Raw genomic sequence first — 16,392 nt, 5'->3', positions numbered from 1 at the left:
GATCTCAGCTCATGCAACCTCCGCCTCCTGGGTTCCAGCAATTCTCCTGCCTTAGCCTCCTGAGTAGCTGGGGTTACAGGCGCACAGCATCATGACCGGCTAATTTTTGTGTTTTTAGTAGAGACCGGGTTCCACCATGTTGACCAGGCTGGTCTCGAACTCCTGACCTCAGATGATCCACCCGCCTCGGCCTCCCAAAGTGCTGTGGTTACAGGCATGAGCCACCGCGCCCAGCCAGAATAGCTGATTTGTCCTGACATCCTACAGATGGGGAAGCTGTGGGGCAGATGGGCAGAGATTTGACTGAGACCACACAGCTTACTATGGCTCAGGGAGAAAGAGAAACTTGGCTCCTTGAAATTCAGTTTTCTTTTCAAACAATCAAAAACAAACCTGCATCATTGGTTGCCATCACAGGGGCCACTGGCTACTTGGGAGCATGGAGAGGCAGCTGCTCTGAGCACTCTTTGTCCTTAACAGAGGCACAGACATGGAAGCCTGAGGCCAGGGCCACCTTTTGATTCATCTTGAACTTTTTGTAAATTCACCTTGTGTTTTAAATAAAGTCTCAGAGAATTATGTGTGGTTTCATTCTTAGACACTCTGCCTGTGCTTGTCATATTCCTGGCTGTGCATTTGAGTCTGTGTCTCTTTGTGGAACCGTCAGTATGGTTTATATGATGGCAGCTCCAGCAGGTGCCTCAGTGAGGTGTTAGGAAGCTGGACATGATTAATCTGGTCCTTTGCCCTCTGGAAGCTCAGTCTGGTGGCGGGGAGAGACATGTACAGAATTACCTAAGAGAAAATCCAGTTTCTCCAGGCTTTGTTTCCAAATGGCACCAATATATGGCTGCACGTCACCAATCAATGTTCATGTGATGAATGGAGGCTGCGGACTGGGGCTGAGCTTGAGTCAGAGAAAAACACATCATTGCTAAAGCCTGTCAAAACAGGAAGAATTATGTAAGTGGAAGGGGTTTGAGGCAAAAAAAAAAAAAAAAAAAAAAATCAAATGTATAAAGCATCTACTACGTGCTAGACAAAGATGACTTATCTTTGGATGCTGTCCGTCTAGTTGGTCCAGAGGTCACTGCCTGATAAAAGGTCAGACAGCCACGTGCTACACCTGAGGACTATGGGTGGAGACCAAGGAATCAGCTCGACTTGCTGACTGTTTGCAAGTGGAGAGAGGTCCTCACTGAGGACCGGCGGCCACCCAAGATGAAAGTAGAAACACACCCACCTTTAGCAAACTATTTTTCTTTACATCATTTTCTCTCTTTCCTCCTTAGGGTTTTGACATGGTGATTGCCAGTTGTTGTCCAACTTACTGCTTGGTGTGATTGTCTCCCCCACATCCCATTCCTATGTTGATATCGTAACCCCCAGTGTGATGGTGTTAGGAGATGGGGCCTTTCAGGAGGTGATGAGATCATTAGGATGGTGCCCTCATGAATGGGATTAGTGCCCTTATCAGAGGCCCCACAGAACTCGCTAGCTTCTTCCACCATTTGAAGAATAGTGAGAAGGAGCTCTAAACCAGGAAATGGGCCCACACCAGCCATAGAATCTGCTGGAGCCTTGACCCTGGACTTCCCAGCATCTGGAACTGTGAGAAATAAACTTCTGTAATTTTCTTTTTTTTTTCTGAGATGGAGTTTCACTCTTGTTGCTCAGGCTGGAGTGCAATGGCCCAATCTCGGCTCACTGCAACCCCTGCCTGCCAGGTTCAAGCGATTCTCCTGCCTCAGCCTCCTGAGTAGCTGGGATTACAGGCATGCGCCACCATGCCCAGCTAATTTTTGTATTTTTAGTAGAGTCGGGGTTTCACTATGTTGGCCAGGCTGGTCTCAAACTCCTGACCTCAGGAGATCCACCCCCTTCGGCCTCTCAAAGTGCTGGGATTACAGGCGGGAGCCACAGAGCCTGGTCAACTTCTGTTATTTAAAAATTACTGTTTATGGTATTTTGTTATCAGCTCAAAGGGACTAGAGACAGGAACATAGGTTTTGAGTAGAAAGAGGGTTTATTTCAAGCACATTGAATTTTAGGAGCCTATGGGGCTGCAGCTGGATGTTAGTCTAGACTCTAGGAAAGCTCTATGAACTCCAGTTTGGATTTAAGAGTCATTAGCTTACAGGCAGACATTGGTCTCAACAGTGATCTTTTCAGTGGAGTATGGGAAGAACGTGGCCTACAACTGAGCCCTAGAGGAATAACAAGGTTTAAAAGAGAGCTGGAGGAAGAGGAGCCTACAAGAGGCAGAGAGGCAGCCAGAGATAGGAGTGCAGTGCTGGCTCTGATTTCTGTGGGGTTTCTACAAGAGCAGCACTTAGAAACACTAGCACTCAGAGGTTAAAGGCACAGACTTGGGAGCAACTGCCTGGGTTTGCATCCTGGTTCTGCCACTTCCTACTTATGTGACTTTGGCAAAGTTATTTAATCTCTGTATGCTTCCAGCTTCATCTTTTAACAGAGGAATAACAATACTGTCAGGTATGGGCTTTGATTTCTCCCGCCTTAGAAGCTGATGCATTCGCCTGTTACAGTTTCATGGATATCGGTGGAAGACACAAGACTCGGCGAGAGGCAAAGGACTTCATTCCTCACGGTGCAGCAGGCAGCATGAGCCCCCGAGTCCCACAGGCCTGGATGGATGTGGTGCAGGCAGTAGGTTTGCACTGAGCTGAGGGGCACTGAGCTTAGAGGATCCACCTGTTTTATAACAGGTAGTAAGCAAGCTTGCTCTTTGTCCTGAGGGGATACAAGTTTCCTTGTTGCAAACAACCCCCAGAAAGGGCCTGGGGAAGGGGCAATCCAGGCTTTGCATGCTTGTCAAACCCAGCAGGAAGGCAGGAGCAGGAGCAGGAGCAGGAGCAGAGAGAAGTGCCTCGGGGGCACCCGCCTCACAGAGCTGCTGGGAAGATGAAAGGAGTGAAAATGGGCAAGTGCCACCAACAGTGCTCCGCACACATGTCCACTGTTGTTACTAGGCGTGGCAATGTGGAGGAAGGCAGGGCTGAAAACTGCATCACTTACATCCCAAATGGAAAACAGTAATTCAACAAATATGTACTGAATGCTTTCACCGCGCCAGGCAATGGCGATACAGCAGCCAACAGAACAAAGTCTTTGACCTCCAGGTGCTTACGTTTTAGTACAGAAAGACAGACACCAAATAAACTACCAGGGGAGCACACTGTACAGGGCCTTGTAGACCAAAATAAGGATTTGGAACTGCCTACGGGATGGGAAGCCAAAGGAAGTTTGCACAAAAACATGTCACAATCCGATTGAACAGGCTGTTGAGAGAACACACTTCAGAGATGGAGTGCTGTCGGAGAAAAGGTAGAGGCAAGGAGACCAGTTTAGAAGCTAAGACGAAGCCAGGCAAGGGCATGCCAGCTTGGAGTGTGTGGTGGTGGGGAGGTACTTGCCTACTTTGGCCTGTCACAGTCCAACACACAAGGGAAGAAGCCTTGGGAACACTCGGCAGTCAAGTAAGTGCACAGAGGAGCATCCGTTAACTGTCATCCTCAGGGGCTGCTTCCAGGTACTGGAGGTAGAAGCCAGGCAGCCACGGGGTGAAGATCAAGTAATTGGAATCAGCTGGTAGAAACTTATTCCAGAAGTTTGCCACAAAAGAAACAACTTAGGGCCGGGTGTGGTGGCTCACGCCTATAATTCCAGGACTTTGGGTGGCCGAGGCGGGTGAATCCTTGAGGTCAGGAGTTTGAGGCCAGCCTGGCCAACATGGTGAAATTCTGTCTCTACCAAAAATACAAAAATTAGCCAGGCTTGGTGGTGCGTGCCTATAATCCCAGCTACTCAGCAGGCTGACGAAGGAGAATTGCTTGAACCTGGGAAGCGGAGGTTGCAGTGAGTCAAGATAGCGCCATTGCACTGCAGCCTGGGCAACAGAGTGAGACCCTATCTCAAAAAACAAAACAAAACAAACAAACAAACAAAAACCCAAAAACAAGAAAAAAAAGTTCAAGGAATAACTTGCGATTTTCCAATTTTTTAAAAAACTTTTTAAGATTTAAGCACGCTTAAGTGCCAAAGGGACTACTGAGAGGAAGAGGCAAACCAGGCAAGGGAGGAAACTGAAGCAAAGCACCGAGGAGGTGGGAAAGGCTGGGATGCAGAGCGCAGGTGTGGGGTTCACAGTGATGTGAAGAATGCCCTTAACAGAATGAGAGAGAAGGGGAAAGACACCCTGTGTGGAATGCAAGTCGGTTTATAGATCTGGTAGTGAACACTCATTCTGGGAGACTGTGTCTGACAACCTCCGTATTCTCTGTGAAACCGGAAGCATGATGATCTCATATGGTTAAGGGAAGGGAGTTACAGATTTATGGATTATGGAGAATTTCAGAGATTTGGGAATTATTGGCTGAGAAACAAAACAAACGCAGCAAGGGATGGGTGAAAAGCACAAGAAAGAAAGAAAAGAGGCCAGGTGTGGTGGCTCACGCCTGTAATACCAGCACTTCGGGAGGCTGAGGTTGGAGGATCACTTGAAGCCAGCAGTTCGAGACCTGCCTGGGCAGCACAGTGGAGCCCCATCTGTACAAAAAAATTCAAAAAATAGCCAGGTGTGGGGGTGTGTGCCTGTAGTTCCAGCTTCTCGGGAGGCTGAAGTGGGAGGATCACTTGAGCCCAGGAGTTTGAGGCTACCGTGAGCCTTGATCACACCACTGCACTCCAGCCTGGGCGACACAGTGAGACCCTGTCTTAAGGGGAAAAAAAGAAAAGAAACAGGAAGGAAAGGGCGAGGCAGGACATATTTTTTATGGCTGAGCAAAAAGTGAGGGAGCCTGGGTGGCAGCCGGAGAGCTAGGGGCAGCAGCGACAGAGGAGGCAAGGCAGGAAAATGACACTTTGATAAGGTCAAGTGATAAGGACAGTGTCTGTGGTGCAGTAAAGGCAGCAGTTGAGTCTAGGGGAGGGTGGACGGTGAAGAAGTGAAGCTGAAAGATTTCGGAAGCAGAGGCACAAAATCAGCTTTTGGACAGATTGGAGTTCAGCAGTTGGGGAAGCTGAGAGCAGTGACACGGACCCAGCTGCTGGCCTCGTTTACCTTCGGGCTTATCGTCACCATTTAGAATGTCTCACCTTAGAACGCCTGGCACTGTTCCTTCTTGTACCCCCGACCCCCACTTAAAAAGTCAAATCCAAGTGGTATCTTTGGAGCCTCAGGCAGAGGCAACAGGGAACGAGGATTAATACACACAGGCCAAAGAATGGTGTTTCTCTCTTTTATTTAAAAACAGTGCTTCATTACCATGTGCAAAGGCTGAGGCAGTGCTCCTCCTTCGCTTAGAGTTTATAAAAGCCAGCAACATGATCAATAATTTATACACATGGAGAGTAATACAAAAAAATAAGGAATAAAAGCTAAAGATCTAACTACTCCGACCTTCACAATTCCAGCTACTTGATAATAATAGGAGTAACCCAATGAATACTGTATGGTCTGAAAGCTACTATACAATATGATTCTTAACGAGAAGGGAAGGGAATTAGAGACTGTCACAAAGCCCTGGGATGCTTCTCTGGAGTTAGCAGGGAAACAGGACCCTGGGCAAGCAGCTCGGGTATCCTAGGAAGTGATTCTGGGGGAGGCCGGGAGGGGACAGAGAAGGCTGGGTGGTCGATTACACAAGCATCCCATGTAATGCCCCCCTGCCCCAAGGTACCTGTTTTGCCATGGCAGTGGGAGGGGCTGGAGGAACAGCATGTTGCATGTAGGGATGGTCCGGTTCCTGCCATGGGGAAGGAGTGGGGAGAAGAGGAGAGGTTCTGTGGCATTTTGAGCCTTGCAAAGATTTGGACTGAAAAGCTCAGAGACTCAGGCAGGTCAGCCTGTCAGGGACAAGTACACTCCACCGGCTCTCTTCTCGCTTTGCAGCCCTAGCTTACGTGTGTCAGCCCCAGGTTTGCTCCAGCTATTCACAAGCAGAATATAACACAAGAAAAACAATTCATATCCCTTAGGGAAAAAAAGAGGATCAATTCATCACTCGATATATAATACAGCCAAAATGAGCTGCCAAAACAAGCACACACACAAATACCGTGAACAGAAAAATACAAGAAAATGACTAAGCTGGGAGTCCTGACGGGTTATGGACGTTGCTTAAAGCACTTATCAGTCCCCGGAAAAACCAAACCAAAACACATGTTTTAAAAATTCAAAAACTCATGTACCCCCTGGGAAACTGGTGTTGGTGACGAAGGGCAGGGGGTGGGGAGAGAAAAGAGAATCACTGTTCCCTTCTTGCTCGCCAGTGTGAGTGCAGTCCTCAGGTCGCTGGCATGGACGCAAGTGCCAGACAAGGAGGACCAAGTCCCTCTGCCGGTGGCCTCCTAAAAGGCAAGGCTTGAGTTTTGGCTGCTAAGCAGTTCTCTCCGTTACCAATCCCTGCCGACCAGCACTACCATGGCTGAATTGATCTACCGTTTTCCTGAGTAAACTGTAACTGGCTACAGTTTCGGTAACATGGAAAAGAACTCAGCTACCACAGCCAACTGCAACACTTCAGGAATCCCCTCCATCCCTGGGCTCCTCACTCCTAGTGCATCTGATCGAGGAATTTGACAACTTGCTGCAGTCTGGTCTGTAAGCCTTGTTTGCAAAGAAAGGTGCCAGGGACTCTACTACGCTCACCGAACCAGAGGGCACACGCTGGCTTAGGACACCCAGAGCCTACTTGGAAAGGGCCCTGTTTCATGCTCTAGCTCTTGGATGGCTATTGCCTGGCCGATCAGTAAAGCAAGTATGAAGGAAGTACACAGGAAAAGGAAAGGGAGGGAAGAGGCTTTTGGACAGTAACATTTCCAAAAAAATATAGTGTTTTATGCAACAGAGAATCAAGTTTCACTGTGTATACTACAAATGGTCAAACATTTTCAAGAGCATGACAAAATAAAAACACACAAATTTACGTCTGATGTTCACCTTGCCCACTATTTTTTTCCTATCTTAAAACAGTGCAAACAGGTAACTTATGCTTTTAAAACACCACGACCCCTTCCCCACCCCCCAAAGTCCCTTTCCTCCTAGTATCTGGGGGAAAAAATCTGCAATTCTGCAAATGTCACTGTGCTAGAGGGTTGCAAGCAGCAGAGAACTGGCTGAACTTGGCAGAAGGGGAGGGCTCGCCAAAGCTTCCCCTTTTCCCTCCTTAAACATCTAAGTGCTTTCCAGTCCGTCCCTTGGTTGGCCCTGTTCTCCTGCCAGAGGGAAGGGGGCTCATCATGCCCTTCTTGCATATCCTTGGGGTTGCTTCCGTCCCTGTTTGATATCAGTCTCCCTCATGTCTGGAAGCTATGTAACTAGTCACGGGATGGTAGTGATGAACCCACTTCTCTGCTGGATCTCTAGTAAAGCATAATTCTAAGCTAAGAGCAGTTCAGCCCCTGAGGAGTCACACATTTGAGGAAAAGCTGCTACCGATGATTTCGATCGTCTAGATTTCCACTAGCTCCCCTCAGACTAAAAGTTGTGCCCCAGTCCACTTCTTTCTCAAAGAAAAAAAAAAAATGTTGGCTCAATTCAGACTGTGGCTGTTGGAGGATGATGGTGGTAGTAGGTTTTGTGAAACCCGAGAGGCTGACAAATGGTGAATCACAATGGCTGATCTGAGTTAATGGAAATTGAACTGAAGAGACACAAGGAATTCTGGAAAATGCCTTTGGGCAGCTCTCTGGGCTAAAAGAGGGACGTGGAGATAAAGGTTTTCACTAGAGGTCTCCTTTAAGGAGCCCAGCTTCCAAGAGTACAGAAAGTCCAGGTCATGAACTATAGTAAAGTTGAAAAAGAATCATGCATGTGATTCAGCATCGGTGAGTTTTCTGGAATTATCAGCCAGCATCCTCTAACAAACTCACGAAATGCCAGACTCCTCTGACTCTCTTAATACAGTGAGAACCAGAGTCAGGAACAGACAAACAGTGCTGCTTTGAGCAACCTGCCTCTGGTGAAGTTGACTGTACGGAGTCTCAAAGTTCAAATGGTGATGGCGAGGTTGATACTGTGAAATCTAGATGCTTGTAAGAGCCCCAATTCTCAGTGTTGACACTGAAAACCAAAGACCCTTTCATAAAAAGCAGAACTCCATCTATTCTTTCTTAGAAAAGGGAGCTGGAGGAAGCGGTGTTAAACACCATCCCTGGAAATGCAGCAGAAACCACTGGAAAGCACAGAGCTTGCCTTTGGAGGCCTCAGCCAGAACCAGCTGAACTGAGATGCACTCAAGGTGCCTCAAGCTCAAGATTCTGCCTCTCTTAAAAGGTCTGTGGGAGCTGCCTTCTCTACCTTTCCTATTATCCTTACCTCTTCCTAGGAAAAAAGAAGAGAAAAACACTTAAACTCATTCTCCTATTCTCCCCTGCTAGGGATACAACCATTTAGAATTTGGCCTAGTCTCCATTGAGTACGTGGCTTGCCATCTTTTGGGAATGGCCCCTTTGTGATCATGACCTCAAACTTTTGTTTTTTCAGTCAGCTAAAGTTCTCCCTCAAAGCAAAAGCAAAAGCAAAATCCTCCCTGCCCCCATTCCCTAGAACTGTGAAAGCCCGCATCCCATTCCCCGCTCCTCTAACTAAAATATTTATATACATACAACAAAAATTGTCTTAACAGCAACAAACCAAACTTTGGCTTGGGGTGGGGGGATCCTTAAAAATGCCCAATGGACTGGGCCGTTGGTGTCCCCTTAGTCTCCGTCCTCCTCCCCAGGATGAGTAATAATTGCATCGAGGCCTCTAGCTTCCTTGACATCGCCCCTAGTTTCAGGCACAGCCTCTCTCCCAGTTATGAGGCGAGACAGGATTCCGAAGGGGGAGAGGGTATGTATTCTACGCGACAGGCCAATGCCCTCTCAGACACATCACTCTGCTTACAAAGAATGCTTGATGCTGTCGTAGGTCAGTCATTTTAATTCAGGGACATGAGTCAGTTATCAGTCAAGAACATGTGTGGAGGCAGGAGTTAAAAAACAAACCCAAAACAAACCCATAACAAACCAGAAGCTCCATGTCTCTGAATTACTCCCTTTAGCAGCTGTCCCTTGGGTGAAAGGTCACCCTAGTACCAATGTGAATAGACCAGGGAGCCAAAAAGACCGTGCTTTTCTATTTCCTAATGCCTTCATTTGGGAAATGCTGTAGGACACTTGCTTTGATCAGTTCTATCTAATAGCTAGAAGAGAAACTCTCTCTCCTACGTTGATAACACAGAAAATTACAGCCAGATGGCAACGGCAGTGACTCACTGCATGACTCTTCCTGGCGATACAGAAGACCCTTGCCATTTCAGACCCTCCTTCCAATATGGGAGGGCAGCAATCTCAGGGCCTCCGCATTTTATGTCCTGTAGTGTTAATGTACACAAAGTGGTCCGGGTGCTCAGCTGGGTGTTTTTGGAGGACAGTGAGAAGCTTGGCAGGACCGCCACAGGGCTCAAGACTGTGGATAGAGAAGTGACTCATAAAGGCTCTGGAAGATGAAAATTCCTATGGCTTTGGAGCAAGTACAAAGTGCCTCTGCCTGCCCTTCCATGTCCTCATCACCAAAACTTCCAGGGACTGCTGACCTAGGACCTGGTACTCTCTCTTTCCCCAGCAGATTCTTTATGCTGTTTTTTAAACTTTGTACTTTCTAAGGCAAGAAAAAAGAAAGAAATACCAGATCTTCTAATACTCCTTTTCTCTTCCTCACCCTCTTTAATGGCTGTGAACACTTTGTACTTTTAATCCTCAAGCGGTGCCCAGACATCTGGGGGAAATCTGGTCACTGGCTTATTCATCTTTCTGTCCCTGGGTCCTGAATTCCTGAATCTTATGGACATGAGAGCAGGATGTTAATAAAAGAATACATGAGCTAAGCTGTGGTTCAATTAAAGGAGGAGAAGCCCAGAAAGAATGCTAAGTTGCAGGAACAAAAAGAAATGATCTTTTTCATACTCCAGAGTTCACTCCGAGATCGGTTTCCTAATGAGGTGTTTATTATCCACAGTCTGAGAGCACGTTTGGAAATATCAATACTATAATTCCAAAAACGATGCCAACTGTCTCAGGCTGTGTGTGTAAGATGATTGTAAAAAGAATGGAGAAGACAGGAGGGAAGAGGAGAGGAAAGCGTCTTTTTAATTCTCCTGCTTTATGAGCACAAATTCCTATCTATCAGCATGTGGATTCCAGCCACAGCCAACCAGAATTGCCTGTCAAAAGACCAGAAACTCAGAAGACTAGAAGAATATCCTGTTGCGGAAAGATCTCTTCCACTTCTGCTCGCCCCCAGCCATTCAGCACCAGGTACACTTTGGTAATTCTGTCTGCTGATTTCTGATCAGATGCATTGATCAGCTCCTAATGTCTCTCCTTCCTCCTTGACTGCCTCTTCCGTGATTGATAGAATAAGCTAAGCACGGACGTACAGACATGGAAATGCATTAATTTTTTTTTTTTCTTTACCACAGTTTAAAAAAAAAAAAAGAAAAAAATGCACAATCTTTGGAACAAAAGAATTAAAGGCAGAAATTTAAAGGAAAAATACATATTCAAAGAACATAGTGAGGTATAAAAAAGTATTCTTTCTTTTTTTGTGTTTTTTTTTTGTTTGTTTGTTTTTCCTCTTCATCTTGCTATAGAGTTCCTCTACTAGTAAATATTGCAATAGCCAGGCCTCATGAACTGGGGGGCTGTCCCATTTGCAGGGGTCTCACGTCACTTCAGTAGGGGGCAAATCGGCTGTAGCCACCTCGGTATAAACTCGCCTGCAGTAATTAAAGAGATAAAAATAATTAAAAGGTTGATGAGAGAAGCATTAACAGTGAAGAAAAATGTCCAGAGAGGGATCTGGAAACACAGCCTCCTTCAAAGCCTCAAAGGAACTGATCAAGCATTGCCTTGTGCAGTAAAGTCAGAAACCAACTTCTGCTTGTGAGGTGCTCACACCAGAGCCCAACACATTTACTGCTGACCTGATATTCTCAAAGAGAGTATGACGACATTTCATTTCATCATTTACATGAATTAGCACAGAAGGGAAACAATATACAGTTGAAAACTAGTTCTGCCAAGAGTGTGATTTTTAAAAGCACAGGTTTTTGTTTACCTTGATACAGCCTATAATCCTGGTGGAAAACACATCCCCAGTTTCCCCTTCTCACATATGACCCATCTGCAGTGCACGTTACTTCCGACACGATCCCTGCCATGTGCGGTCACAGCCCATGTTTGAGATGGTGCTGCATCTAAACCTGAGTCAGCCTTAATAAAGTCTAGTTCCTCTATCATCTACAAAGCACACCAACTAGGCTGTTTCTTGACATATTCACATTTATATATCTAGCTGGGGTTTTAACTAGGCTTTATTCCTTTATCAAATGACTTTATCTAATGGCTTATCTCTTTCAATTACAAGTTTCCCAGGAATGTATCTTTCTCAGGTCATTCTTTTAGCATAGGACTTATATCATTTTAGGACAAAATAAAACCTCAGGAACTTCCACCACTGCCTTTATATTGTAATGCTCTACTTCACTTACAAACATATATTCCCTCAGGGCCCCCTATTACTTCCTTCCACAAATCTTCATCAGTAGAAATCTGGTGTGAGAAGTAACTTCCTCATATTCCTTTAGGTCTTACATTTTACACTTCTTTCTGTCTCCTTTTCAAACAACTCTGCCATGTTCAGAGGCAGCTGCCCAGTTGCATTTTGAATTAGAGAGCAAGGCTGGCAGAGGTGTCACTGTGGAACGGCCTACCTTTGTTGCAGCCTGTGAGTCCTAATCACTGAAACTGGAGGCACCGAAGCCAACACAATAATGCTGCAGTGAGGTGGTTGGTCAGAAGAAATTATGCTAGTTCTACAGACTTCTTCGATACTTTATCAAAAACACTATATTTTGCCACAGTTGTTATCAATAATCAATGAAAGCGTTCACTTGGGAATTTCTAGTACTATCTACCAGAAGGCTCAGGAAGAGCAGAGACATCCTTTAGATTTGTATTTGAAACTTAGGTTTTTGAAAAGCTTACTGTGAATACTACAGCCTTATGCTCCATGCTCCTTTCCCAACACCGATAATGAAACGATGCCACAGGTATGCACTCAACATTTGAACCAATAGAAAACACTCGCCAGTTCCCCTATTACTCTCACAAATGATGCCACTGCTCGGGGCACACTATCAGTGGTCATTCCTTTCTGCTGCCCTTAACTAGGCCATGTGGCTCACACTACAATAACATACAAATAAAGAGGGTGCCATGAATAGATCTGTGTGGCTTTAATACCTTGATGGTGGATGAAAGGCTAAGTTTACTACCTCCCTAGATCTTCTGTAGTCTATGGGTAAAAGAAGGGGTGAAATGGTTTTATAAAACAATGGTATATTATATACTTACCACAGCGCCAACTCCATAGCTAGCGGCAGGGGCAAGGGCATGGTAGGGGTCGGCTGTGTACACCCTGCCATAACTGGAAAGAAGAAACACAATCAGACAGATAAAGAAAAGTGTGTGATCTAAAAAAATTAAAGGGATTACTGTGCTAAAGACTTGTGAGTCACTTGGTCTTGGATTATCATAAGGAAACTAGAATTACAAGGAATAGGAAAAAACCTTTCTATTTCTACTCCCAAATGCAATAACTGAAAAAATCTGAAGTACTTCTATAAAATGGAAAAGAAAGGAATTGGAGATGAGGAAGAGAGGGACTGGAGTCAAAGCCGAAGAAGAGATGAGAACAAGAAAGAGGGAGCGGAGGACAGAGTTGGTGCCTTGTGCTTTAGGCATGACAAAGGCCATCGAGAGGTCTGCAGAAAGCCCAGGCTGGCAAGATGCCCGATGTGCTAAGAGCTGCTGTGGAAACGGTGAAGGGAGGGAAATGGGTGACATTTTGGGATGGAACAGCTCTCATGCATCCCAAAGCTCATCTCTGCCTCTGTACATACCCGTCGCTGTAAGCGGCTGCAGCGGCTGCAGCAGCGGTGGCTGCGGTTGCAGTAGCAGGCTGTGCATATCTGTAGGCTGCATATCCACCCTACAGGAGAGAAGAGAACTGACTTTACAGATACCTCTCCCCCCAGGTGTACAGAAAAACACACACCCGCCCACACACAGACGTACATACATGTAGACACAGGGACTGACACAAACATAGACACACACATGGGAAAAAAATGTTTCAAACTGCATCAGTCTGCATGTTATTATTCCTCCAATAAAAAATTAAGCCCTATGATATGCAAGGATTTGCTTTCCAATTTGTGACAGTATTAAAAGTAAACTTTGGTAGTACCTGTTAAATACAAGCAATGAAGATATGATTTTGGATCTGTCTTACTTCACAGTCTTTGTTGGAACTTTCAAAAGCAAAAATATTTACAGCAAGTTGGGAGAACTCTGACAAGAAATATAAATTATGAAGTTAAAACATATGAAAACTGTATGTGTTGACTTCAGATTCTCTAATGTGTTCTTGGATTGATTCATTACTAAGAGACCACAGCATGTAACAGAAACCTCTGCCCCATCCGGCCTAGCATGTTTGCCAAGAAGCTAAGATAATCAGGCAATATTTAGAAGGAAAAACAGTGTAGATCAGGGGTCAGCAAACTTTGGCCTGTGAGCCAATGCAGCTTGCCACCTGTTTTTGAAGATACTTGTGACAGAGACCAATGTCCTACAAAGCCAAAAATATTGACCACTTGGCTCTTTATGGGAAGTCTGCCAACTCAGATGTACATTTCATACTTGAGCAAATCAGTTACAGATTTCTGAGGATTCTTTGGCTGGCTCCAAATAGATCAGGAACCCTGCTTCTAGCATTTAACTGCATTTTCCTTCCCTAAAAGGTTTTGAGATTCTTACATATTAATCTTACAGTAGACTCTGAGCTTTTCTTCCAATGGTCCAAATATCCTTTCAGTCCTAAAGAATTTCAAACCATCATATCCTTCTATTTCGCCTCAGTTTAGGCAACTCAAATACACAAAAGAGAAGCATGTATTCTTTCAGAAAGCATTTCAAGAGACAATCACAACAACAAATGCCACATGAGACAGGATAATTTAAAAAGTGGCAAACTCTACTTCTTATTATTTTTCTTTTCCCTTCTAGAATTTATCTATTTTACCTAAACCTAATTCAGATGCAAATTTTTATTACTGGCCTTTCACTATCAAAAACAACTATGTTCAACTGGCCCAACTAAATATCATTTCAGTAGTGAACAATAGCATGAACATTTTATTTCTGTGGATAAAATGTGCCCATTTCTCATGGATATCTGAAGGTTTTTGCCCTGTGTTTTCTACTTTCTATTTTTTCAAATGTTCGATTTTTTTCTAAATCTACAACAGAAATTTCAAATTTACTTCTGTATCATTTCTTGGGATTGAGAACAACTATTTTCTAATGGGATCCCTGCTCTTCTTCACCATCTTATGTGGCAGGTGCTAGCTTGCTTCTTTTATTTCTGTCACACCTTAATTAGAAATACCTATAATTTCTTATGAGCTTCTAAAGCCTTTTGCTTCTTTCTTATATAATTTTTGCTTTCTCTAAATGAAGAAACTGCACTGTGAGGGGAAATTTATTCCTGCTCTTCAAGTGTATGCTGCTTGAACTCAGGATAGTTTCAAATGTACTTTAAAAAATCCCTGACTGGCTTTCAGTGGTTATACATTATTCCTCCTTTGTTTTTCAAATGAGTGACTTAGAAAGTAAAATTTCCTTCCTAATCACAAACCCTTCTAGAGATATATGAAGACTAATTAATATTGCCAAACACTGACAATGAAATGGTAATGAATGGGAACATGGCAAGAAGCACCCTTGGGGCCCATTTCTGATCAACATGGTTCCTCGGAATTCTAGCCAGGTCTATGGAAATGGGCAGGCCAGACAGATCTGGGCAAAGCTGTACATCCTGGCCACAACATAATTTAACTAAAGTATTTCTTTACCTTTTTTTTTTTTTAAAGCATTTGTTAAACAAAGCAAACGTTAATTACAGTTGGAATTTTAACACTAAAATGAGCCCTAGTAATTTTTCATTATAACTAGAGGTGGTTCCATTAGTTTAGAATTTGTTTGCTAGTGTAAAGTTAGAGCAGGGCTATTTAGTAAAACTTCTTTGCAAACATTATACTCTTTATAATGCAAGCATTATACTCTTTAGTATTACTCCAAACATCAGAGTAACATTAAAAAATTTTTAAAGTTAAGGTAATAAAAGCAGTTACAGCCCAATTCGTGTTTACCTAAGTAAAAACATTAAAAACTGAAGTCTTACACCATACGGCAGAGGTATGAATTCTTGCAAAGGGATATTGAGGTTCAAAAGTACTCATCCAAGGGCAGGTTTCACACCTGACTCTCAGGAAGACTGAGTGAGGTACTACTGGAGGTACAATCTTGAGTATTCTAGCAAATCATGGCTTTGAGCTGTATTCTACCCATTCTGGAAAAAACAGGTTCTAAGTGAGGTTGCTGGCAGAATCAGTTTCCCCTCATTTTCCTAGGCCTACAGGAAGCCATTGGAACCGTGGCGGTTTAGGAGTAATGTTACTGCTAACCAAAACAATTCAAATGGATCAGACTATGGAAAAGAATGTTCCTTCCAATCCTGAAGGAGATGGGGAGAATCTATCTGTAGCAGTTTCCTTCTTTTATAAGTCAACTCTGACTTTGAAGTTTAAACCTGATGAAGTTCGCTGATTTTCAAAACAGCGAAGAACTGTTTCTTCAGAACAGTTCTGTTCTGAAGAAAACAGAACAGGGTTGCAAATATTTTACTGAAAACAAAAGGCTGGAGAAGAATATCAGCATTAAGAAAAAACACATTAATAGTTTTTTTTTTTTTAAAGCAGATGACTTTAACATGATTATTCTCCTAATTACTTTATAATAACGGCATTACAGAGAAATCTTTAAAAGAACAACTATTTTAGGATAAATAGGCAATATCCTACTAAACTAACTTGGTAATTCACTAATGGCTACTCCAAAAGTAGAAAAATTAATTGTGTGTCATGGATGTATTCCTCTCTCTTTCTCTCTCTCACACACACACACACACACGCTTACTCGAAAGTATTTCTGCTGCTTTATTCAACAAAACATATCATAAAATGTAAGACAAAGAAAATTCAGATATATTTATTTCTATTCCAGATTTCAAAGTGCATAGAAATTTCAGGCTGAGAAACCATTTTTTCAACTTTCACTCTTACTAGCAAATCTAAAGGCTTTTATAAAACATGAGAACAAAGTGCAGTTTGAAACACCAAGGTTTTCATTACTGTTTCTTAAGTTTTTCAAAAAGAACAAGGGTGGGAAGGAGGAGGAAGAGACAGGGTTCAGGCGTGG

General features: G+C 43.9%; 1 protein-coding gene and 1 long non-coding RNA gene across 33 annotated transcripts in view; both read right to left on the bottom strand.

Moving 5' to 3' along the window:
* Positions 1–5,247: 5,247 nt before the first annotated feature.
* LOC103888343 lies at positions 5,248–8,485 on the bottom strand. The gene is made up of 2 exons (XR_652817.3): positions 8,407–8,485; positions 5,248–5,639 (listed from the first exon to the last, which is right to left on the bottom strand). It is a non-coding gene; the product is annotated as an uncharacterized LOC103888343 (long non-coding RNA).
* RBFOX2 (RNA binding fox-1 homolog 2) overlaps positions 5,248–16,392 on the bottom strand; it is a 359,885-nt gene continuing 348,740 nt past the window's right edge. For 31 of the 32 annotated variants that reach the window (XM_009217197.3, XM_009217191.2, XM_017945278.2 and 28 more), the window contains 3 exons: positions 12,972–13,060; positions 12,424–12,496; positions 5,248–10,784 (listed from right to left, as the gene is read on the bottom strand). In XM_009217197.3, the coding sequence (XP_009215461.2) occupies positions 10,740–10,784; positions 12,424–12,496; positions 12,972–13,060 (207 nt within the window). In that variant the 3' untranslated portion in view covers positions 5,248–10,739. Of the gene's footprint in view, positions 10,785–12,423; positions 12,497–12,971; positions 13,061–16,392 lie in introns of those variants that run through there. The other variant, XM_009217207.2, reaches the window with a different exon arrangement.

Source organism: Papio anubis, chromosome 16 (assembly GCF_008728515.1).
Source record: "Papio anubis isolate 15944 chromosome 16, Panubis1.0, whole genome shotgun sequence".
Taxonomy (NCBI): domain Eukaryota; kingdom Metazoa; phylum Chordata; class Mammalia; order Primates; family Cercopithecidae; genus Papio; species Papio anubis.
Note: the sequence above shows the minus strand (reverse complement) of the source record. Positions and strands in the feature narration are given on the sequence as shown.